The 25774-nt window shown below is 40.6% G+C and overlaps 1 protein-coding gene across 1 annotated transcript in view; it reads left to right on the forward strand.

The window, feature by feature from the left end:
- Positions 1-24608, forward strand: part of cfdp1 (craniofacial development protein 1) — a 205033-nt gene extending 180425 nt beyond the window's left edge. The window contains exon 7 of the mRNA XM_041192551.1: positions 24041-24608. Coding sequence (XP_041048485.1) covers positions 24041-24131 — 91 coding nt within the window. The 3' untranslated portion in view covers positions 24132-24608. The remainder of the gene's footprint in view (positions 1-24040) is intronic.
- The last annotated feature ends 1166 nt before the right edge of the window (positions 24609-25774 follow it).

Below are 25774 nucleotides of genomic sequence, written 5' to 3' on the forward strand. Positions count from 1 at the left end.
AAGCTGTCTCTGTCAGTTTCCAAAACCGTAATCCTACAAACAACCTCCCAGAATTCCAACGAAGGCACCACCCTGAATCACACCTTTATGGTAACAGAGGCTAGTTGGGATGGCCAATAGATGTTTAAGTTAATTATCTTTTGGCTTCAAATCCAAACCTTTTGATCCTGGGACCCACATGAAATAATTTATATCTCTTACGGAGTTCATGACCTTCCCTCCAGACTTACTGGTTCTCCCAAGAAACTCCTTGTCTACAAAGGTGCTTTTAGCTTCTTTGATCTGGGAATTACATGAATACTGCTGCAAAAAGATACATGCTTTGGAATCTTTTCGAGTTACTCTCATCAGGTCAGATGTAAGAATGCCAAATTTCAAAGGGACCAACAATTCATACTGTATGAGAGAAGGGAAGCTGATTGGTTGGCAAGTCGGCTCTGGTTGAGACATTGCCATGGAGCAATGTCAGCTGACACGGTAAATGCCCCCCTCTTTTTCAAAACATGTCAATTCAACCCTTCACTCCTCTGCCCTCATGAACTTGTTTCATGGTTTATATTAATATTTTAGGGGGTAGCTTTTTTTTTGGGGAAAGAGCTATTGTCCCCCATGCCTTTGTTTATTCAAAAAATGTGCGAAGTCTGAACATATCGCTTTTGCCTGCAGAGGACATGTCCCGGCACATGAATATATGTAGCTTTCAGCAAGCACAAATGAGCGACATTGCGAGCTCAACTGGTTGCTAGTTAGCTTGGGATTAGTCATTAAATGCTGCCCAATCAACAGCATGTTTCCTCTTTCAGCAACACTGTACTACCAAATGACTATTTGTATAACTACATAAATAATCCAAATTCCTTATTGAAATAACCATAGACCTGTCTCTACTAAAAGTTCAAAGATGCGTTATCCATTGTTTAAGTTTTCGCCCTTCTAACTCTTATGTAATAACTGTAATTACTTTGAGGTGGACTGGCAATTTCTAAAGTCCAGAATTCTAATTACCTTATCCTTACAAATTTAACCTCAGCAAACTAAAAGTTACCCCTAAAATATTAATATAAACCATGAAAAAGTTCATCAGGGCAGAGGTGTGAAGGGTTGATTTGATATGTTTTGAAAAAGAGGGGGGGGCATTTACAATGTCAGCTGACATGGGGGCTAGGAAGCTATCATGGATTCCAGAAAGAGAAGTTTGTTGGTCAATAGTTTAGTAGGGGTGGTGCCAAGGGGGGAGAAGGTAGATCTCAGAAATGAGATGAGCTGGGAGAGAGTATAGGAGAGATGGGAGAAAAACTAGAGAAATGAGAGATTAGAGCTGAATGGAGCTTGTGTTAAGTTTAACTTTTTGGTCATGGGCAAAGTGGGAGAAGCAGTAGAGGTAGTTGAATGGAAAGCCTTACTGATGATATCCATTGACTTATTAGACTTGTTGAAAATGAGGGTGGAGAGGACAGCAGAGAGGGCTTTAAGTAGTCATTAGGTGATGAGGAAAAGCCCCAGACTATCTTTGCTGTTCAGGATAATCCTAAAATAATGGGTGGCTTTGAAGAAACAATAGGGATAGAACATAATAGACGTTTTACTAGGGCCAGGGCCATTGAAGGGCTGGGGCATCGAAGTGGGAGATGGGGGAGTGGTGGAGCCAACTGACAGTTGCAGGAATATCATGCAAAATGGGATACCAAAGAATAGGTAGTCGGGAGGTTGATGGAAAAGTTGCAAGCTACTTGGAGTGTTTCTTCTCAGATATAGATTCCAAAGGAAGTGAAGTTGCAAGGTGGGAGGGGAATATGAATGGTGAGCTATATAAGGAAGTGGTCAGTGATGGTCTTGTCAAATAACAGGACATGGGAGTCAAAAGGCCACAGGAAATGACAAGGTCATTGGAGTGGCCAAGAATGAGTAGGAGAGATTTAGAAAGGATGGGAGGGCAGTGAATTTAGAGGAGAAGTTGGGTGCCTTCATTGTTGAAGTGAGTATCATTTTAAAATCCATTAGGAACTGGGCTAGCCACGTAAACATTGGCTACAAGAGTAGGTCAGAGCTTAGGAATCCTGCAACGAGTAATTCACCGCCTGACTCCCCAAAACTTGTCCACCATCTACAAGGCACAAGTCAGGAGTGTGATGGAATATTCTCACCTGCCTGGATGAGTGCAGTTCCAACAACACTCAAGAAACTTGACACCATCCAGGACAAAGCAGCCCACTTGATTGGCACCCCAACCACAAACATTCACTCCCTCCACCACCAACACACAATGGCAGCATTGTGTACCACCTACAAGATGCACTTCAAGAAGTTAACCAGACTGCTTAGACAGCACCTTCCAAACCCACGACCGCTACTATCTAGAAGGACAAGAGGAGCAGATACATGGGAACATCATTACCTGGAGGTTCCCCTCCAAACCACTCACCATCCTGACTTGGAAATATATTGCCGTTCCTTCACTGTTGCTGGGTCAAAATCCTGAAACTCTCCCACCTTCCCGCCGCCGCCGCCCCCCCTCCCCGCCCCCCCAACATCACTGTGGGTGTACCTGCACCACATGGACTGCAACGATTCAAGAAGGCAGCTCACCGTCACCTTCTCAAGTTCAATTAATGTTGGCCTAGCCAGAGACGCCCACACCCCATGAATGAATAAAAATGCTGTTTTTTTGAACCAGGAAAGTTTTCCCAATGTGTTTGAGAACTGCTGACTGCATACAATTCTGAGAACCTGGGCAGCTATTCAGTGAGAGCCAGTGTAACCACTTCATCCAATGTCTGATTGAAATAGTAGCCAGCCACTGTTCTAAGACCAATCTTCCCTCTATCTAGTCACCAGGAAAATCCTGATAAGAACCTAGGCTGACCTGCTCTTTAATTTATTTTCCCCCAACTGCAATTGGTGTATGCATCACCTTTGCTTGGTTTTTCCCCCATACAACATGGATGAGAACAGAATTTCATAAGGTTAGGTTTTTTAACTGAATCCTCTGTTGGTATGCAGTCAAACCATGGATTAGTTCATTGTTGTTTGCCTTGCTACTAAATGAATGCTGTTGTACTCGAGTTGTTCAGAAGTCAGATCTTCCACATTTGTCAACTTAGCAACTTTTTTTAAGGGTTTTTTAGATAGATTTTTAAAGCCTTAATGCTTATTATTTATGTTCTTTAAAGCTCACATAGTAAATATGACTCCCAAAACCCTTCATGTATTCTAAATTTTCTTGTTTGTGTTGGATCAGAAAAGCATAACAGCATGGTATAAGGCTATTGGCAGTAAAGAGCACTTCAACTTTCTCACTAAGATCTTTGACACATACCTTTGATGGGATTTTTGCCTTGTTTGAAAAGGAACTTCTGAGTTGCCTTGATGTCCTTTTGATTATCTAAAATAATTTTGATTTGTTTACCTTTAACAGTGCCTGAAAGCCATGGCTTCAGGCTTTTTCATTTAGAAATGTACTTCATTTTGGATGAAAAGAAGGATCCTTTATTACAGCTAGCAATGTTGTGCACTTTGTTTTGGAGAATTAATGAAATTGTGCCCTCTGGTCTTTGTAATAAGAGCAGAACTAGCTTTAGTTACTGCATCACACACGGGTTAAGAGGCAAATTTCCATTATTGGTTACCTGTGCATAAAGAGATAAAGCATTCCGTCATCACTTTTGTATGTGCATTTGAGTAATAGTTCGTTTTCTGTTAGAGCTAATCAGTAATGTACAGATATGCCTTAGTGTACCAAGTATTGTCTGTGATTTCAGAATGCTATTTTGTTCAACAAATCATTTTTCAATTTCAGTTTGCTTTCACAAATTATCAGAAATCTTGTCACGGCTGAGAATGGTCTGAAAGACTTGTCTCTTTATTGGTTCACCTATCCCACCACAGCAGCTGGTAGAGTTTGAGTTCAGTTAAAAAAATCTTGTATTAAAAGCTAATCTCTGTAAAGGTTACTGTGAGGCTGTCTGTGACCAAAGAGTTACTTTCAATGAGCCTTAGACCGTCTTAATCCACTTCATTATGGTACAGGCTCACAATGCAGAATTGCCCCAATTCCAGTTTGAACCTCACCGAAAGGTTACTAGATGGCTCGTGTTAGGTGTGCTTTATTTGATATCCTACCATGCTACATCTGGCCTGAGTGTGCTTGATGGTGCTAGACAATATTTCATCCTCAGCATTAGTATCCTTCAATGAATTCACAAAAAAGGTCATTTTTAAACAAATGGTTTAAAAGTTCATTAGAACACTGTTCCAGAATTGCTGAAGGAAAGTAAGTGCCCAAAGAGCTAGTTAGAATTAAAATTCATTGAGTTAAATTACTACCGGGGAGCAGAGGGTGGGGGCAGCGAGAGATGGTTTTTTATTGTATTCTGCTGCTTTTAAGGAGGCAAAACACACTGTCCTGCTGTAATAACTGCAACAAGTTGGCATAGCATCGATTGAAGTTACTCGTTCATGCTCTTCATTAGATTATGCTTGCTTTTGATTTTAGGATTATTTGACCCTGAATAAAGTTAATGAACTCCCGGCAACACTGAGTGGGTGGAATCCGTATCAACCAACAGTAGTTTGTTTTCTTTCTGTTGCTTAAGGCTTTTTGATTGCAAATAGTGTATTAATTTAATTTTGCAAAATTAGAATAATACACTATTATACATGATGCATTTTAAAGATATGTTTTCATTTAAATTTATCACAACTTCAGGTATTTTAGTGAGGGTCTCAGCCATGGTGACACAGCGCTGTGCTAAATTTAAGTTGCAGACTAAACTACAGAAAGTATAGGTTGCAGTGCTTGCACACACTTTCAGCTGCTGATCATTTGAGTGATACTGATGGTCAGATTGCTGTCCACTAGTTCAGATTGGGAGCAGAAGAATAAAATATTGTAAAAATAAATTTGTGTATTTAGAGCCTATGCTTTCTTCACAATATCAGAATTGTTGCTTGGTAGTGCAGAACTGGAAGTTTGCTGAAAAGAGAAACATGTTACCGAAGCTTTCCTCCTTGCACTCATGAGTAGAGAGCCTATAGTTCTCCATTGCTTTCTCCATGGCAACGCCTCAGCCAATCAGAGCTGACTTGCCAATCAGCACTCTTCTCCTGTGGTACAAATTGTTGTGATCATTTGTCTTCCATTTGTCCTGATGAGCGCAAGACGAAGAGCTTTGGCAACATGTCTCTCTTTTTTCACCAGTATCAGAATTGAAATGTTCAAACAGTTGTGGCTCCTTTGTTTATTTATTCTTTCCGCTAAGGTTTTGAAATGGGGTACTTTGGGGCAATTATATTATGCCATTCCACCCTGCAGAGACCTGCACCTAATCCATATTGTCCATATGACACTGTCACTTCCTCCCTCGCTTTCTAGTCTCTTCTCAGTAGCCACACAGTGTCTCCAACTGATCTTCCTGGAAACCACCATTTTAGGTTCTTCCACCCAAACAATCCTCCTTCCCAACTGTTTGCCATTTTGTCCCAGCACTTCATTTCCACTCTAACAGCTGTTTGACTTCCTCTTTTGTGGGACATTTTATATTCCATTTTGATCCTTGAAGGTTCAAATGCCAACCATGCTGTTGAAGCTTCAAGACTTACCAACTATGTTTTAAAAGAAAAGACTTTATATATTCTTGATGGTGTTGAAAAGGTGAGTAATTACTGTCCTGTGACATCTGTCAAGAGCTTCTGTAAATGTCCGTTAACATTGGTTACCTATACATGAAGAAAATTCCGTGAGTATATAGAGAAATGAAGAGCCTCGTGCAAAAAAGAGGTCTTTAAAAATAATGAACATTTTCTGAATCGCAAAGTTCCTGTAAACGTTGAAAAGCTTTGTTTTTCTTCCTAGTTTTATTTTTATACAAATAAATCCAAACAAAAATATTTCCCTGCATTTATCCAAGGACTTAAACACTTTTGTGACTTTGATTGTTTATCTGCTACAACCTTGCTGTTTACTTGTCAAGAGGGAAGCGTTTCCTGTGCCCTTTCTGTGACCAGATATTTATTCTTCCCACTTCAGCTAACATGTTCCCAATTAACTGCCCATAGTCCTCTTTGAAGTTCATTATCGATGTTCCATTTAATATTGTAGGACGATTTCTCGAGCACTGATATGATTACATGTTGTCTATGTACTCGGGCTCAGCACTTTCAGCTAGTTTCAAGGGTTTTTAAAATTCTATTGCTAGGCTGTGCACTGAAACCTCTTGGCCTGCAGCACTACATGTACAGGCACTACAACTGTTCAAACAGCAGGATGCATCATTACCATCTTGCTTTATAATGCATATATAAGAATGCAAAGGCACACAAAAATGATGATTTGTACCTAAATCTGAAAATGAAATATGATCGAGTTTGATTAATGTATCTGGCAACCCTTCAGGTAAAAGTTGAGCCCCCTTCATAAGTTTGCATTTAAGATGATAAAATTCTACAATAATGTTTTTTTTCTCAATTTTCTCTTCCTGAAGACTTTGACTGACATGGAATGGTGCTTGCACCACTCCAGCCCCTGATCAATGTGTCATTCTTGCTTTATATTCTGTGAAAGTGATTGTTACAATCCCTGTACTCCGTACAGACCAACAACTTGATAAAAGAAAAGGATTCACCACAACGCCATATGAAGGCAAACCAATGGACAAGATTTCACTTTTTAAAACTTTCACTGTAAATGACCAACTAAAATCAACATAATTTCAAAGAAAGAGGTAAATTTCTCTTAAAATAAATAGTTGATACAACAAAGATACGACTCGTAGTTACAAACATTTGCATTACTTCTGACACAAATGGGGCACCACGTACAATCTCAGTATTTCCAAGTTGGCCTCCTCTCTGTATGATTTCTCACTTCCCACTCAATTGTTTTGCCCTTGAGTTGTATTCACCAGCAGCTGCATTGCAACTGCATTCCATCTAAAGTCCCCAGACATGGTTACTACTGACAAGGTGCATGACTGCAAACCCTCTCACCTCTGGTCACAGCACAGTCCTGATAGCAAGGAATTCCCAGAGACTCCCTTCTCCAACCTCTAAATGGGGTCTGGCAACACTGAAACAGCAGCAATGGGTCTTGTCCAATGCACTTTCCCTTGCCATTCCTCAGCTCTCTGTCCTTTCCAACTATATAACACACAGTCACACAGTCTCTGCTCTATTCTCAGAGACCCCCTTCACCACAAGGATCTGTTTCAAAACTGCCAAACAGCAAACTGTTGCATCCGAAGAGACCCTTGCTTGTTTCCTCTCGCATGAATTCTAAGTATTCTGAGCGGCCAAACAGAAACACCAGGCTGAAACTCACACCACTGCAATTAGACTTCTATTCACCCTTTGCTTCTTAGCAGTTCATCCCCATGGCAACCTAGGGTCACATGGGCATTTCTTGGAACCTAATGATGTTCTAATCAGAAAACCAATTAACCATTTTTCGGAATACTCCCCAGTGTTCACCCTTGGTCTTAAGACCTTGGCTTTTAAGACCCTTGATCTTAAAGGGGACATCGCACAAAGAAAAAACACACTTTTTCCAATGCACATGGGTCATCATAATTATCAGAGCTATTGAACTATGCAGCCATCACAGCCAAATGCAGATATGCCCTGATCCAGTTACACTAAGCCAGTCACAACTTTTCTGGTATCTCCGCCCCCACCTTCACCTCAACTGAAATCAGACTAATTCTTCTAACGAAACTTGGCGACATACCACAGAAATTGCCCTTAGTTGTTCCACTAGCCAGTGAAGAAGGCAGTATCGTCGTAGTAATCCACAGCAGCTCGTCTGTATCTTGAACAATATGACTATAATCTTGCAAAATGTTTCAGAAGGGCATTGGAAATGCATGAGTTAGCACCTAACTCTGTGGTACCATATAGTTTTAATACTAATCTGTTTTTCAGTTTCCACCTCTCCTAATATTATTAATGTTCATGGGGTATGGCTCCTCTGAAACCAGTAGTCCCTTGATACCTCATCCCTGTTGATGTCCTTCATCTGTGATGCTAGATATTGAACTTCAGACAAGGTCCAAAAATGTCCATACAATATTGTATCAAGCCTACACTAAGAACCCTGTTAATGAATAGAGTATAGCCGCAGGACAATATTCAGTGACACAACCCTGTGCATATGAAATCTTCGTAATGGGGTAATAGCTAACAGAGAGATGAGATAGAAAGAAGCTCCAAAGAACCTAGCCCTAATTCTCTGTGATCCAAGATAGACATCTGCCATTAAAAATTGAACAACTAGGATAGGACTAATATAAGGTTTGTCAACACTAGGATTATGATCAAAAAGGTTATGCCTACAAGAGAGAAAACAAGGTATAATATAAGAAGTATAGGCAAAGAAGTTAGTTAACATTGGAGTTCCAGGGGCCAAAGCAGGATCAACATATGAATACAGAATGCTTAATCCCAACAATTCCAGCAGATAGCTATTGGGTTTGACCCACGGTCAGTGGTTATGAGCCTTCCAAGTAATTTTTGCACTCATTAATAGAAGGAGGAGAAACATAAACAGAAATTTCACCTAAGGTAATCATGGATATGGAGCAAAAGCAGATAATGGAGTTGGGGTCCAGATCAACTATGCTCTAATTGAATGGTGGAACAGGCTCAATAGGCTGAGTGGCTGGTTGCTTTTCCGGTACACAATGGGAGAGAGTTGGAGTCTATCTTTGATACTTGAAATGTAACCTCCCAAAATATCTCAGTCCATTATTCTCTAATGGAGTGCTAAGTCCACAGAACGTGGAATGCAAGCCAATTTCACTACATGCCTGCAGCGGTTCAAGAAGCAATTAGGGATGGGCAATAAATGGTAGCCTAGCCAGTGATGCCCACACCTAATGAAAGAATATTTGACCACATCATCTCTACAGTGCAGTGGAGATGAGTATGTGTGTGGTAGGTTCCATCCGTTTTTAATTGGACCTCCTGTGGACCCATTGGAGCAGTCAAACTAACATGAAAAATGTTATCTAGTTTAAATTAATTCCCTAACCTTGCTAAACTGTGAAGAGCTCTTTGAGACTATACAAACCAAAATCACAGGCAACTGTGATAATAGCTTACTCTCAAATTGAATCAGTTAAAAACATAAAACTATTTTTATTTCTGTTCAGATTCTTGGCCTTCCTGTTGAAATTAATATAAAATTAAGTGTTGTACACTACTGAACCCTCCAGTTCCTGCTGTGGTTATTGCCCATTTATGTGATGTTACTGTCAGTTGATCAGTATCAATGTTGTAAACTGATAGGAAACTGGGAAATATTCCTTCAGTGTGCACTTTAACTGTTGATGATTATAACCAGGTCGATTATGCTCAAGGCAAAAAATCAAGTCTTTGCTGACAGAAAACTTCTCTGAGCTAGCGAGAACATCTTGGAGACTCCAAGGCAGTTTGTGATGGACAGTAGAATTCTATTTGAGTCCGTACTTAAAATATAATGTTGCTGCAATGGGGCCTTGAAAATCACGATTTATTGTATAAGCTAATGAAATACATGTGCTGAAGATCAAATTTGGCAACCATTCTCCAGTTTGAGACTGTGATGAGTTGTGCTTACTGTTAAACCACCATTTTTCACTTCGGATTGGTCTAATACTTTTCAATCATTTTCGGAAGCTTCCGTTTTGAATGTTTTCTCAATGTTCCAGCCGATGCTCACAGTGCTGTGTCACCCTGGAGCCATGTGCACACAGTTCAACAGCGCCCAACTGTAGGCAAGCAATATATTACTTTGTTGTTAAATGCCCTTTTGTTGAACAGCATGTGAATGTGTGCACGATAAAAATACAGCTGAACATTTACAAAATGCAAATGTTGATCACAATCTGAGCACAAGTCCCTGCTACTGTGTTAAGCAGCATAGATTTGGGGGAGCTAGAGGTCGGCAAAAGTTGTGGAATTGAGCTACAAACCAATTTTCTTTAATGAAATTACAGCAAAGACAATCATTTTCAATTTATAATGATCCTAAACCTATTAGTTTAAAGCAAGCATTTTGTGGCTGATGAGTTCCCAGCTGATGTGCACTAAAAGGTAGTTCAACAAATTTTGTGGTTATTACCACTGCCAATTTCAGTTCTGAGATTTTCACCTATGTTCTTAAAGGCCACACACAATTGTGCTGCAAAAATTATAGCATGAATCCATCCCCTTCACTCCATCCACCTGATCCCATTCCATCCACAAAGGCTGCCATGTGGTTTGTAGTGGTCTAAACTAATTAAGTAGATCACAAGTTTGATATCTCATCTGAGTTGTTAGATAAACTCTGTAAGAGACAAATTGCAGAGCCTTCATCTGGACTATTCACTTTCTTGATCCAGGGACAAAGTCAGCCATGGATCCCCATTCTAATTGTCCTACTACCCTTACTGAAGAGCATGCACACGTGGATGTTTGGTGAATCCAGCATTGGGCTCATCAGCTGTGATACTGTTATCTTCCAACCCCAACATTGTCATGTCACCCGCAGCACAAAACCTAGGTTTGTGCATGAAGAATATCACAAGTAGAAGGTTATTGGCATTTTAGGAATTTTACTCCCGTATGAACCATTGTCTTTGGAAGAGGAAGAAAGAAAATTGGGGAAAAAATAAACTGCAGTACATCATTTTTTGATTTAGTATATCAAGGATGCATGAATGCTAGTCATCAAACTACCATAGTCATTAAATGCATTAGCCAAGCAATAGAGATGTTACCAAGCAATGCCAGCTGTTTAGTGGAAAGTTTATTTAAGAGAGCAAAATAAAATCTGTTCGAGATCCTCAAATCTTGCAGCAGAAGAGTACATCAGAAGCAAAGGAGATTTGGACTGTGAGTGCAAATGATTGTTTGTGGTAACAAACTTTGCAGAATGTTTTATTTTAAGTTCATAGTTTGGCTTGTTAGGATAGTTCAGTCCAGGTTCACTTTCAGCCTTCTAGCTGATGCTCCCAATGCACAATTTGCAATCCATTTTCTTAGGTCAAACTCACTCAGCAAAGCTTTTCACAGCCACCACTGTTCAATTTTTCATGCCTAATGGAGCGTGCTGATGCCATTTAAACATGAGCTTGCACCATATTATTTCTTCATGTTTTTACCGTTCTTTAAGACTAAAGGCAATATGAGGCAGATGTGGGCATTGCTGGCAAGTTCAGCATTCATTGCCCATCCCTAATTGCCCTCAAAGTTAGTGTTGAGCTGGCCGTCTCAAACAACGGTGGTCCACTTGTACACTCAGTGCTGTTAAATAAAGAGTTCTAGGTTTTTGATTCAGCAACAGCAAAGGAACAATGATATAGTTCTAAGTCAGGATAGTATGTGACTTGGAGTGGATTTTGCAGGTGGTGTTTTTCCCATGCATCTATTGCCCTTCTAGGTCAGGGGTCTGTAACCTTGCGGTTCAATAAGGACTTGTGCAGCTCCCGACCTTGTTCGATCAAATCCATTTTAATGGTAGTTAAATGCCTTTTTTTTTAACTTTTATTAACATTATACTTGTGTGAGAGTGTCATTCAGCTGACAACTTTTTTTGTGAAAACCTTTAAAATGTTGTTGATATTTGCCTCAGTCCTGTTTTACATTATTATTGGCATTTGAGTAACAATTACGGCTGTTAAGATATTGCGTCTTTGAAGGTTGCTGACCCTTGTTCTAGATAGTAGAAGGGTTTGCTGTAATTGGAGCCTCTGCAGTGCATCTTATATATGGTACACACTGCTGCTACTGTGCGTTGGTAATGGAGGGAGTGAATATTTAGGTGGTAAATGGGGTACTGATTAAGGGATGGTGTCGAGCTTCTTGAGTGATGTTGGAGCAACATTCATCCAGGTCTGTGGAGAGTATTCCATCACACTCCTGACTTGTAGATGGTGGATGGATATTGGGGAGTTGAGAGGTGAATTACTCGCCACAGAATTCCCAGCTTCTGTCCTGCTCTTGAAGCCACAGTATTTATATTGCCTGGTCAATGATAACTCTAAGGATGTTAATAGTGGGGGGGTTCAGTGATGGTCATACCATTAAATGTCAAAGGGAGATGGGTAGATTCTCTCTTGTTGGAGATGGTCATTACCTGCCACTTGTGTGGCATAAATACTACTTGCCACTTATCAGCCCAAGCCTGCATGTTGTTCAGGCCTTGCTGCATATGGACACGTGCTGCTTTAGTACCTGAAGATTCGTGAATGGTACTGAACATTGATGAAGCAGCTGAAGATGGTTGGCCCTAGGACAGTATACTGAAGAACTCCTGCAGCGACGTTCTGGGGTTGACCTCCAACAACCAGAGTCATCTTCCTCTGTGCTGTGTATGACACCAACCAGTGGAGAGTTCTCCCGGATTTCCATTGATCTAAATTATGCTTGACACTATACTTGGTCAAATGCTGCCTTGATGTCAACAGCAGGTCGCTCTCACCTCACTTGTAGAATTTGGGCCTTTTGTCCACGTTTGGACCAAGGCTCTGCTGAGGTCTGGATCTGAATGACCTTGGCAGAGCCAAAACTGAGCATCGGTGAGCAGGTTATTGGTGAAAAAAAATGCCACTGGATAGTACTGTCAATGTCACTTTCCATCACTTTGCTGATAATTCAGCATAGACTGATGGGGCAGTAATTCTGGTAGCCTCCACTAACTAGTGAGTCAGTGCTATTCTGCTAGGACAATTGATTTGTGATTCACTGAATGGTTATTCATAACTAATCCTCAAGTTAACAAGTGTAACATTCCCTAATGTAAAGCTGAGAGTTCCTTGTCAACAGAGCACAAGGCTTATGCAGTTGGGTAGGTAGACCTCTGCATTCTTCGAAACTTTGGAGGGTGGGGGTACACACTGGAATGAAAGAATAAGTATTCCGTATGTTTTGAGGTAGCATTTTTACCATGCACAGGCCTCATTAATGGTCACAAAAAGATGCAGGTTCAAGTGTAATTGGTCCCATGTCTAATTCTCTGTGATGTTTCCCAATATAGCTATTGATTCACTAAGTGCTAAAATAAAACAGGCACTGGTTGGTCTAGGGGTCTGTTGCTGAAGAGGTTCACTGTTTTTGAGAGTGTTACTTTTTACCTGACCATTCAACTAACTTGAGCCCTAGTGAGAGGGTGAATATGTGGAATGGTTGCGAGGGTGAATGAAAGCCTTGACATTTGTCACTGAACAGGAGTTTCACTTCTGCTGAGATGGCTAGAGGTGAGGGTTGTGGACAATGCTTTACAGACTGTATTGCTGATTAGTAACATGCTATGGGTTGAGTGCTTGATGTATATTGATCAGGCATCCCTTTCCTTTCGGTGGTTGCCTTTTATTCCAGCCTACTTGGCATTCTTCCTCAGTCCTGAAAACACTGCTCATTTTCCCCCCACAACCTATTGACTTGCAAAACCATATTCATTCAGTTCATTACCTCCAGAAATGCCTGTTGCACAGTAGCTTCATTAGGAGGGTCTCGCTCTGCCTTAGTAGTGGTTACTTTGTTGAGAGCTGCCTCCCCTAGCAGGACTTTCATCCTGTGTCCAGTGAAGGGGGACAGCTCTGGCTTTCCTACCCACATAGGAGTCAGTGTCTTCCCAAAAAAGCTTGTGTTTTTGCTTAAGCTTTAGGACCCGCTGCAATCAGAGTTCAACATGCTAACAGCCCACCCCACCCTTGCACCCTACCAAGGTATGGCAGTGCTCCATGTGTGTGCTAAAAACATACAGGAAGCTTGAGCAAACTAATTAATTGAACTCACCCTGTGGGTCATTTTTGTTTCAGTGCCTGATTGCAGAATCAGCCCTCCTGTGGCCACTGCTGCGTAGAACACCAGTTCAAGGGTGGGGAGAAGATTATGAATGACCTTGCAGAAATGAAGGACCACTGATTATAAACATCCAAAAGTGATGGCAATGCAGGGTAAATAACCAGATTCAAGGAAAACTATTAGAAGATTAAAAAGGACAAAAGGAGCAGAGGGAACAATACATAGAGAAAGGCGAGAGCAGTGCCCTCATTTCAAACCTCAATTAAAATTCTTTTATTACTTGTATAATTTGGTTTGCAGTTTTCAACAGACCATAAAAATTAGTTTGACATTTTAATCAGATGCAGTTCATTTACATTGTATTCAGTAGGTTAATTGATGTTAAACCCCACGCTGCCCTTTGAGTATTGAATGACCTTTACCACTTTCACATCTTTTCCATCAAGTTGTCTATACAAAATTGTATTTTCAAAATGGTAATGGGATTTCAAAGTAGTATTTAGAATAATGCTGAATATATTTTTTGAAATCAGTTGCGAAAAACATTAAATTTTGTGCGTCGCTTTATTTTGAAACGATCAAGCACAGAGGCAATCCTTTAAGTGTTTGAGGTAGAATGGCCTGCAGCAAAAAATGATTTTACGAAGTTGCAGCTGCTGCTACTCATCAGATTGCAAAGCAGGTTATGCTTTGACGCTGTAAGGTCCTGAAATGTAAATGCATCTGAATCTTCCTTAAACCAATTTGATACTCAAAATAGTTTTGCTGTCAATGTGTGTTGCATGGTATAACAAGAGAAATTATACCACTTCAATGAAAAAAGATGCATTTTTGGAATGAGCATCATTATTAGCTCTGCATATAACAAGATGATGCCATTTAGTTTACTATCTGATTGTTGCCCAATGAGAAGGTGAGAAGATGCAGAGATCAATACTTTATTCCCTAGCCTGTGTATGTCTGCAGGTTTGTGTACAAGTGATTTCCATTACAAAGTGTCTGCCATATGTCTATGTTTTGACATTTGTTGACAAGTATGTATTTCAGAACCTAGAGCTCATAGTACTCATAGGTGTTTACAGCACAGAAGGAGGCCATTTGGCCCATTGTGTCCATGCTGGTCAACAAAGATCTAACTACACTAATCCCATTTTCCAGCACTTGGCCCATAGCCCTGGAGGCTATGGGAAGAGTAACATGTAAAAAAGCTCAAGGAGATAGAAATGAGTATGACATAAGGTGGCGGAGGAACAGCTGACCAGGAGAGTATAAAGGAAAATATAATTCATGCAGACATCCCTTTGCAAAAGCATAAGCACTGACATGCCTGTCTTTTGTTGTGAGCTCCATATCAACACTTTGCCACAAGATTGATGTATGACACAGTCACTTGAGAGAATAATAAAGAGTCTGAGTAAAAATAAGAAAGGGAAAAAGATTATTTTTGAGTCTTCACTACTAAATCTAGTTTTCATTTTTCTTTGAAATTTAGGGTTGTTCCCATTATTTAATTTGAAATTACAGTATTTGGTTTGGTGGGGTGGGGGTGGGAAGAAAAGCAACCTTGATTACCTCATCTCTGTTTAATTTCCTCCCAATCTTTGACCTTCCAATCATATGAATGGTTTAGAAGTACATCTGCTACAAGGTGGTTCTGTTGGCAGCAGAGATTGGGACTTCAAAAAAAGGAAACTGCCTCCACAGTCATTATCAGAAATTGGCACATCAAAGGAATAGAAAAAAAATTCCCTCATTCAGTTTAGACCAATCCCAAACGAAATCAGATTTCTAAACCGTTTTAAACTTTTTTGGACAAAATAGAGTCTTGCACAGATGACAGTCACAAATAAAATTGTGTTTCTTCCCCCTCAAGATTATACTTCCTGGATTGCTTGTTAATAATTTATAAACACTGATACAGCTTGAGACATATCTTTCAGTCTTTCCCTGTCATCATCTTTCCAATAAAGGTTTTCTTTGTCCCTATCCACCCCACTACCCCCACTTCCAATTGTTTCAGCACATGATGTATACTTCAGTCACAGAGATTTGTTAAGACAGTACAATTCACTGCTCAGACCTTGTTTTGAATACTGTGTTCGGTTCTACTCACCATGCCATAGAAATCATCAGCATGCTTTGGAGAGATACAGGAAAGGGCAAAGGACTGATTCCAAGTGTTAAGGTTAGAGAGCCCAAACTGTCCTATCTAAGGAAGAGGTTATGTGGGACTTTATCAAGATGGTTAAAATGATTAGGCAAACCGTGAATATTGTTTCAAAGTTAATGAAGATAGGAACAGAGAATGTAAATTTAAATTGATATAAAATAAATTTAAAATGGATATTAGAAAATTCTATTCTGCTTATCAGGGAATAATGTTTGGTGTGATATAGCATGCAAGATAGTGGAGTCCAAGCCCTGGAGGGATGAGCTTTGATGTGTCATATGGTATTCTCTCACTCTTAACTGTCATAGTATTAAGATGGAAGTTGCATGAGATGGTCAGAGATCGGTATAGTGAGCAGGAAAAGGATCGAATGCTTCTGATTTTCTGTCTCTTCTGTTTTGTTAGGCTTCCATTATAGTGTTGAATTTAAAAAATCTTGCAAAATGAGGCTTGTTTAAGAGTCCAGTATTACTATGCGACCAATATGTTTGTTGAAACAGCTACACCCCAGATTGTTTGATAGAGAGGTCACACCCTCTGATCTCTGCTGCCAATTTCACAATGTTTGTTTACACATGGTAAGCAGTTTCAAAGGTTTATGGCTTTTGTTATTGATGCTTTAAAGGGTCTGGATGATTGACACTACTTTTTTTTCAACATGAGAGATAGTTATGAATGAATTACTTTTTTCAAAGCTTTTTTTACACATACTACTGTCATTATAGGGTTCATTGGTTCTAAGCAGTGTATAGTGGGACAATGATCATGGAAGAACCATAACTTGCACTCACTCCCAGTGCCCCTCATGCTAAGGGCAGAGCTTGACATAGAGGCATGAGGGGCCATGGGGGTTGGGTGGAAGGGCAGAGCTTGGCGTGGGGAGGCATGATTGGGCCATGGGAGCAAGAGGTGGCATGGATGGGGCATTGGAAATGTTTGGAATGTGATGGAGTATGAGGGGTGAAGGCTGGAAGGCCTTTGTGTTGTTATTTTAACTGGACAAAGTCCCCCAGCACTGAGGCGGGTATTTTAAACAGCCGGTCTCTCCGCACTTGTCAGCCTCTGTGGCCATTGTCAGCTGGCCTGCCCCCAACAATGAAGATCCTGTCTTTGCGGGCAATTTCTCCTGTAGCAGGCAGGCCAAGCTGGGAATTTTCCTGACTCCCACTACCCGCATTGAGGTTGAAAATTGAGGCCATATATTTTGATGTTGCCAATGACGTACTACTGTCACCTGTGTATGGTGTCAGAAAATATAATCGGGGGGATGTTACAAATGAACATATAAATTAGGAGCAGGAGTAAGCCACCCCTTACTAACATCTGGGGTCTTGTGCCAAAATTTGGAGAGCTGTCTCACAGACTTGTCAAGCAACAGCCTGATGTAGTAATACTCATGGAATCAGACCTTACAGATAATGTTCCAGGCATCACCATCCCTGGGTATGTCCTATCCCTCTGGCCCTTGGATACTGAAGCAGTCCATGTCCAAATGCAGCATGATCTGGACAATATCCAGGCTTGGCATAACAAGTAGCAAGTAACATTCGTGCCACACGAGTACCAGGCAATGACCATCTCCAACAAGAAAGAATCTAACCATCACCCCTTGACATTCAATGGCATTATCATCGCTGAATCCCTCAGTTTCAATATCCTGTGGTAACCATTTACCAGAAACCGAACTGGACTAGCCATATAAACACTGGCTACAAGAGCAGGTCAGGGGCTAGGAATCCTGTGGCCAGAAATTCACCACCTGACTCCCCAAAGCCTGTCCATCATCTACAAGACACAAGTCAGGACTCTGATGGAATACTCTCCTCTTGCCTGGATGAGTGCAGCTCCAACAACACTCAAGAAGATTGACACCATCCAGAACAAAGCAGCCCTCTTGATTGGCATGCCATGCACAAACATTCACTCCCTCCACCACTGATGCACAATGGCAGCAGTGTGTACCATCTACAAGATGCACTGCAGAAACTCACCAAGGCTCCTTAGACAGCACCTTCCTGTGATGGAATACTCTCCACTTGCCTGGACGAGTGCAGCTTCAACAACACTCAAGAAGATTGACACCATCCAGGACAAAGTGTAGAGGATAGCCAGAATCTCCAAAACGATATAGATGGGTTGGTGGAGTGGGCGGTAAAGTGGCAGATGGATTTTGACATAGAGAAGTGCGAGGTCATACATTTAGGGAGGTCAGCAGTTACAGGGATTACACAATAAATGGGAATATACTAAGAGGGGTAGATGAAGTGAGAGATCTTGGCATACAAGTACACAAGTCCCTGAAGGCAGCAGTTCAAGCAGACAAGGTTGTAAAGAAGGCATATGGAATGCTCTCCTTCATTGGCAGAGGTATAGAATATAAAACTAAGGATATAATGTTGGAATTGTATAAAACACTAGTGAAGCCACAACTGGAGTATTGTGTGCAGTTCTGGTCACCACATTACAGGAAGGACATAATAGCTCTGGAGAGAGTGCAGAGGAGGTTTACAAGAATGTTGCCAAGGTTAGAAAAGTGTAGCTACGAGGAGAGATTGGATAGGTTGAGGTTATTTTCCTTAGAACAAAGAAGCTGAGAGGTGATTTGATTGAGGTGTACAAAATTATGAGGGGAATAGATAGAGTGGACAGGATAAAATTGTTTCCCTTGGTGGAGAATTCTAGAACCAGGGGACATAGATTCAAGATAAGTGGCAGAAGGTGTAGGGGGGACATGATGAACTTTTTTACGCAGAGGGTAGTGGGTGTCTGGAATTCACTGCCCAAGTTGGTGGTAGAGACAGAAACTTTAAACTCTTTTTAAAAAGTACCTGGATCTGCACCTAAAGTGCTGTAAGCTGCAGGGCTATGGGCCGGGTGCAGGAAGGTGGGATTATAAAGGGCACCTGGGTGTCCTCAGGCTGGCATGGACAAGATGGGCCGAATGGCCTCCTTCTGTGCTGTAACTTTTCTATGGTTCTAAAGCAGCCCTCTTGATTGGCATGCCATGCACAAATATTCACTCCCTCCACCACTGATGCACAATGGCAGCAGTGTGTACCATCTACAAGATGCACTGCAGAAACTCACAAGGCTCCTTAGATAGCTCCTTCCAAACTCACGACCATTACCATCTAGAAGGACAAGGGCAGCAAACACGTGGGAACCCCACCACCTGGAAGTTCCATCCTGCCACCCATTCTTCACACCATCCTGACTTGGAAATATATCACCGTTCCTTCACTGGGTCAAGATCCTGGAACTGCCTCCCTAACAGCACTGTGGGTGTTACTAAACCACATGGACGGCAGCATTTCAAGAAAGCAGCAAACCACCACCTTCTCATGGGCAGTTAGGGATGGGCAATAAATGCAGGCCTAGCCAACAACGTCCACATTATATAAATGAATTTTTTTTAATTCAGCCCCTCGAGTCAGCTCTGCCTTTCAATAAGATCAAGGCTGATTTGAATTTAACCTCCAAATCCACCTTGTCAAGACCCCTCAGGATCTTGTGTTTCAATCAAGTCACCTCTTACTGTTCTAAACTCCAGTGGATACAAGACTAACCTGTCCAATCTTTTCTCAAAGAACAACCTACACATTGCTGGTACTATATTAGTCTAGTAAAGCTTTTCTGAACTGTGTCTAATGCAATTACATCCTGAGTCCCACTCAAAAAACAACCGTTATAATTCCTTTGTGACATATGGGCCATGAAGAGGTTTCTCATGCATGGAATGGACTGAGTATTCTACAGTTCATAAACTATGTATGATATATGTATCAGAGGCCAGTTAAGCCATTCAATCAGAAGTTAATCAAAAGAACTAATTGAAACAAAATTATACAAAGTAACTACACTTCTAAAAATGTACTGCTCTTCTTATGGAACCATGCCAGTGAATTGTGTTCAGTGGGATGTACCTTCATCAAAGAATATTCTAGAAATTTTTATAGTTGGATCAGTACTTTAAGTGTTTCCTTGCTTCCCTCCTGCCTTCCTCCCAAGCATTAGTGTCTCTAACAATGGGAATGGCACCTTCTCGTTGGTAGGATAAATGCTGATGGACCTTTTTACAACCTTCCTTTCATTTGATTTTCAGTGCTCCACCATTTGTGACTGTGCGTTCCAATGCCTAGGCCCTAAGCTCTGGAATTCCCTTCTTAAACCTCTCTGCTTCTTCACCTCTGACTCCTCCTTTAACCAAGCTTTTGGTCATCCGTCCTAAAATCTCTTCTTGTGACTCTGTCAAATTTTGACTGAAAATGTTCCTGTGAATCGTCATGGGACTTTTTATTGTGTTAAATGTAAGTTATTGTGTTCTTGAATATGAAAATCAATCCATCAACAATAAATGGAAAGTGGTTTGATGCATTGGAGTTCTACCCTTGGATTTTGGATATGCTACTGCTGCAGTTTATCGTTACTTGATATACACAGCGTTTTTGTGTGATAGTTGAAATAACCTGACCATACAAATTCCCCATTAAGTGAGGTCTTATGTCATGTGGGATAGTTGCATTCAGATACACACATTAAAAGAATTAGCTCCTTTCAATGGAGATCAAAAGAATCATTATCTGCAATATATTCTAAATCAATACTTGAAGGTTTTTGGTGGTAGTATTCAAATGAGAGATTCTGAGGATGAAAGTAAAGCAATGAAGCTTCATTCTTGTGGTTTATGATCTGTATTCTGTGCCGGTTGTATGTTAGTTTCTTAATTTCCTTCTAATTCTGAGTATATTGCAATTCTATGAACCCTGCTGTGAGTTAAGTGACTATATTGTCCTGCAGTGGTGATATTATCATAACTTCAGCTCTACATTGTATTCAAAATGTCTTCCTCCTTCTGAAGGTACTGATTTTTGCTGGGATGCAGCAGCTCACCAGTATCTCACCCTGAGTGACTATCCTTCATACATAAACTAAGACAATGAATGTCAGCAAGCCATTCGATCATGAGGACTGCGTAGCTAAGCCTGCTCTGGCCTTTATCCATTGTTAATACATATGTTTCCAAAAAGCAGTCACTGGGTAGCAATCAGGAGTGCGTGCACTGGCTGATTTCATTTTTTTACTTTCTACTTGGTGACATAACTGAAGTCCATAGCACTACCTCTATCACTGTCCTTGACGATACCAGCTAACTCAGCATTGAGCAAAGATCAAACCAGCAATTTTCTTGGACTGCATGGTTTTGTTCCAAATTTGGAAGTTCATTTGCCAACTGAGCTACATCTGTTCAGCTCTGTTTTTAATTGCCATTAATTAATTGCTGCCATGCTACATCTGGACCAACATGGTGGAAAATGAAATGAAGGCTGTAATCTAACCTGGGATTCTGACCATTGCCATAAAGCACTTGAACCAGGGCAAAAATAAGTGATTCACTGAAATGACAACTTATTAGTCCATCTTCCCAATCAATTAGCTAAACATTGGCTATAAAAGCGGTTTTATCCAGTGCATAAGGGTGAACTCAGGGCACAGCCTCAGAGTAAAGGGAAGACCTTTTAGAACAGAGATGAGAAGAAACTTCTTTAGCCAGAAAGTGGTGAATCTATGGAATTCATTGCCATTTTCTGAGCATCAGATAAAGTCCAATGAGTCAAACTTTACAAAAAGTGTAGAGGTGTGGTTTGCTAAGAAAGCAAAACAAAAACAGAATTACCTGGAAAAACTCAGCAGGTCTGGCAGCATCGGCGGAGAAGGAAAAAGTTGACGTTTCGAGTCCTCATGGCCCTTCAACAGAACTGAGTAAAATTAGGAGAGGGGTGAAATTTCCTAATTTTACTCAGTTCTGTTGAAGGGCCACGAGGACTCGAAACATCAACTTTTTCCTTCTCCGCCAATGCTGCCAGACCTGCTGAGTTTTTCCAGGTAATTCTGTTTTTGTTTTGGATTTCCAGCATCTGCAGTCTTTTGTTTTTATCTCTAAGAAAGCAACTGCCTTTGTGCACCAGCTTTCACTGTGGGTGTTTTGCTTCATCCTCCATGGAATGAACTATGTTACATTAAGCTTGTGTGTAGGCTCCTAAGTAGGAAGACAGTTTATGGTTGTGCTTTGGTTATGAAATTAACTTTAGCCGATAATAAAATGAAGGAATGGGAAAGTGAAATTGGGTGCATTGCCTGGAGATTTCTACATTTAAATTGACGTCTTAGTGTGATTTTGCATACACGTTTTCTTGTGATTTAATTGACCTCTCCTTGTATATTTTTTTTAAATCTTTAGTACATTATAAAGGGTTTCATTTTGGAATGAGAATAGCTTCAGCAAAAACAATCTCCTCTTAAACATTTAAACATCCTCCTTATTTCATTTTGGCTTGTCTTGAATGCCTAGTGCAACCTCTGTTTACCCTGCTGGACCTCCTTTTGCTTTGCTGAATCTGCTTTCATCATCAGATGTTCCTTAATTAACTCAGCGGGAGGTTATAATGTTTGCTTGAGTTCATTCTTTGTCATTAAGCATGTTTTGAGCATTCTTATCTTGTGGCTAAAAACTCTGACTGCTGAGATCAGTTCCTGCAGGGCTAAAGATGAACTGATTGCATTCTGAACACAAACATAGTAAAAGCACAACACACACACTGAATACTGGGAATAATGGTGTTTTTGTTTTTTAAGAAACTCCTGTAAAATGTGTTAATTACTGTGCATGTGCAACCACTGGCAAATAACCATGCGTCTCCCACACAGTGCTGCTGCACAACTTATTCTTTCTCGCTCATAGAAGCACGTTCTGTCTCATGAATATTTCTTTTAAAGGCCATTCCTCATCCAAATATTGCCCGATTGCCGTCTCTACCTTACAGACTAAGCTTGATTATCCTAAAAATTGAAGTTAAATGGTTCTCGGTGGGTAGATGCACTGTGTGATGTGCCATTGAGTCTTATGCACCAGGAAGATTTCAGGGTCATTCCCTGGTCCAGCTGAATTAGCTAATCTCAGCAGGACTGCCAGGGGATGATATAAATACAAACAATCTACCTGGAGATTGAGCTCCCACTGCAGATTGCTGATTATTCTGCATCCGTGGAACCATATGGAATTATAGGCCCCTGTTTTTGGCTGATCTGTGTGTCTGGTAGCATGAGTTGTTACCTTAGCAGAGGAAAAGTAAATGAAGAAAGATGCAAATTTAGAGTGGGCTTAACAAAAACACAAGCTCTGATTTTATCAGGGTCAATCATTCTATGCCAGGAGCCTGGTTGAGTAACAGCTGGGAGATTTTAACTCCCAGGCCTCATTTACACATCCAAGCCTTACTCCCACCCAAAACCAGCAGAAACTACTGAGTGAGGATACCTGATAAGTGTTGTAAAACCTGCCTTTTCTGGATGTCTTCCATCCCTTGATCCAACTTCTAGTTGGATTGAGCCAACAGGGGAGCCATCCCTGACCCTCTGCTCAGGCCTCCAGTTAAAGGAGCAGATGGGGCCTGATGACATGATCGAAGCCTGGTTTGCATATTTAAAGAGGATAGTGCAGGCTCGGGGCAAATGATCAGATGGGTTGGAAAGGAATGAGTAAAACCCCCTGTCCATTTTAATTGCCCCCTTGCCCGGATTCTGCTAAACACAGGAAGTCAAAATTAGAGGCATGGTGCTTGATCACTGCAAGAGGGATGGCCTTAATGTGTTGTTCACCAGTCATGCATTGGGCTCACGCTTGTCTGATGTATGGGCTGATGTAAAATATAGCAAATGTGTCAGCCTTAATTTGTAGGAAATATTCCATGGTTATGTTTTTTCAAATGTTGTGATAGTGAATTACAGCATCATGAGATGCTGTCCTCTGCTTAGATATCACACTATTGAAGCCAAATGATTTACAAGTATGTTTCTTTTCATAGAAAAAGCTACAAACACTGGAAATGGAAATAAAAATGGGGGCATGCTAGAAATCCACAGAAGGCCCATCAGCATGGATTACATCTGAAACATTAACCCATCTCTTTGTCTTCAAACGCTGTCAAGCCTGCTGTGCATTTCCAGCACTTTCTGCTGCTATTACTTGTTTTTTTTATAATACAAAAATCCAGTTACAAAAATCTCATCAAACCTCCCTTGTAAATTAATATACAATCTTTCTTTCCCCAGATACATCGAACGGAAAGCTTTCTTGGACAGAGTCGATCACCGGCAGTTTGAGCTGGAACGTGACATCCGGCTCAGTAACATGAAGCCGTGACATTAATCTCTCAGAAGTCTGTTGTTTAATGTAAATGTGTATCTGAACTACTCAGCACATATTACCAGTGCCCCAGGAGGCAATGGTTTGTGACTGTCCCACATGTACTGTAAGCAATGTCCAGCCTTTTCCTTCCTGTGGATTCCATTGCATTTTTAATTGTTAACCTTATGTTAAAGATTTTTTTTTAAATGATCAATAGATAGTTGGATAGTGACTAATAGTGGGTCTTGACTATTTTTTTCTCTTTTTATGACCGCAGCAAGTTCAATGAGGTGACAAAGATCATTGCATGTTTTAGAACTTAATACTTGGCAAGACTCTTACATCGATGTTATTTGGTGACAGTACTGTTAGATTTTGTTCTACAAGGACAAAAAAAATTGTACTTTAGTTCTGTGAATTCTTTTAATATCTGCAATCTCAATCATGACATTGCCAATGTGTCTATACAAATTAAAATGAAAATTAATTTGACCTAGAGTCATTGTTTCTATCTTTCCTACAAGTTCAGCTTTATATAACACTCCTATTAAACCACTTTAATATTTGAACACTAAACATTGCAAAAGTGTAATTTCAGAAGGTTTGATAATTAATACAGAAAATACCAATTTAGCGTTTTGAAGGAAAAATGAGATAAGTGTAAAACTGGAGGCTTATTCTTGTGCATATTTGGTTTTTTGAAGACCATGGACGAAACCAGATATCAATTCGTGTGCAGATTTTACATACCTCCCACTTTTAATCATTGCAGAGTACTTTAATAATATTAAGCAACATTGGCTCAGTGATCTGACAGTACTAGTGGTGGGCCTCTGTTGGTGCGCATTGAAGATGTGCTGGAATAGATCCAACTACATGGGCAGTCTTAATAATTATTTTGGACAGTTATCCTAGGCTGTATTGGCCACAATTGCAAAGGGAACCCCGTCCCATAAGCAATATCAGCTCATTATAATTGCTTGATTGTATTTTCAACACTCTAAACCACCGAGATATTTAAGGGAAATCTAGATAAGTACATGAAGAAGAAAGGAATAGAAGGAATGTTGATACAGTAACATGAAATAAGGTGGAAGGAGGCTCGTGTGAAACACAAACACCAACATAGACCCATTGGGCTGAATAGCCTGTTTCCTTGCTGTCAAATTCTGTGTAATTTATTTGCTGAATATTGTGTGCCGTAATCTAGTAGTTAATTCAGTTAGACAGTATGTTACTGCACCACAGAGTGTGAGGATGTAACTTTGTCCCTGCGATTTCCCCATCTGGTGGCTAGGCTGCTGGAAACGAGGTAGCAGCCAGGGGAAAGCTATGTTCCAGAGAAGGATAAAAAATCAGAGCCAGGAGTGGGATTCCTTTCTTCCAAACTGTTTCTGCCTTCGCATGTAACCTTACTATGCTAGCTTGGCTCAGCTAGTAGCACAATGCTTTAAGTCTGATGGTTATCTACATATTTGATCACTTAGTCCTGGTTGCCACTACGGAGGGATTGCTGCAATACCAAAAATGCCCCTTTTTAGATAAGATATTTTATCCAAAGCCTACTTGCCTATTTTGACTTGATCATGTTCCACCATCCCTTCAACTGGAGTTAGGCCCCTGGAACTCCCTGCCCAATACCATTGTGGAAGTATAAA

The sequence above is a fragment of the Carcharodon carcharias genome, chromosome 7 (assembly GCF_017639515.1).
Source record: "Carcharodon carcharias isolate sCarCar2 chromosome 7, sCarCar2.pri, whole genome shotgun sequence".
Lineage (NCBI taxonomy): Eukaryota > Metazoa > Chordata > Chondrichthyes > Lamniformes > Lamnidae > Carcharodon > Carcharodon carcharias.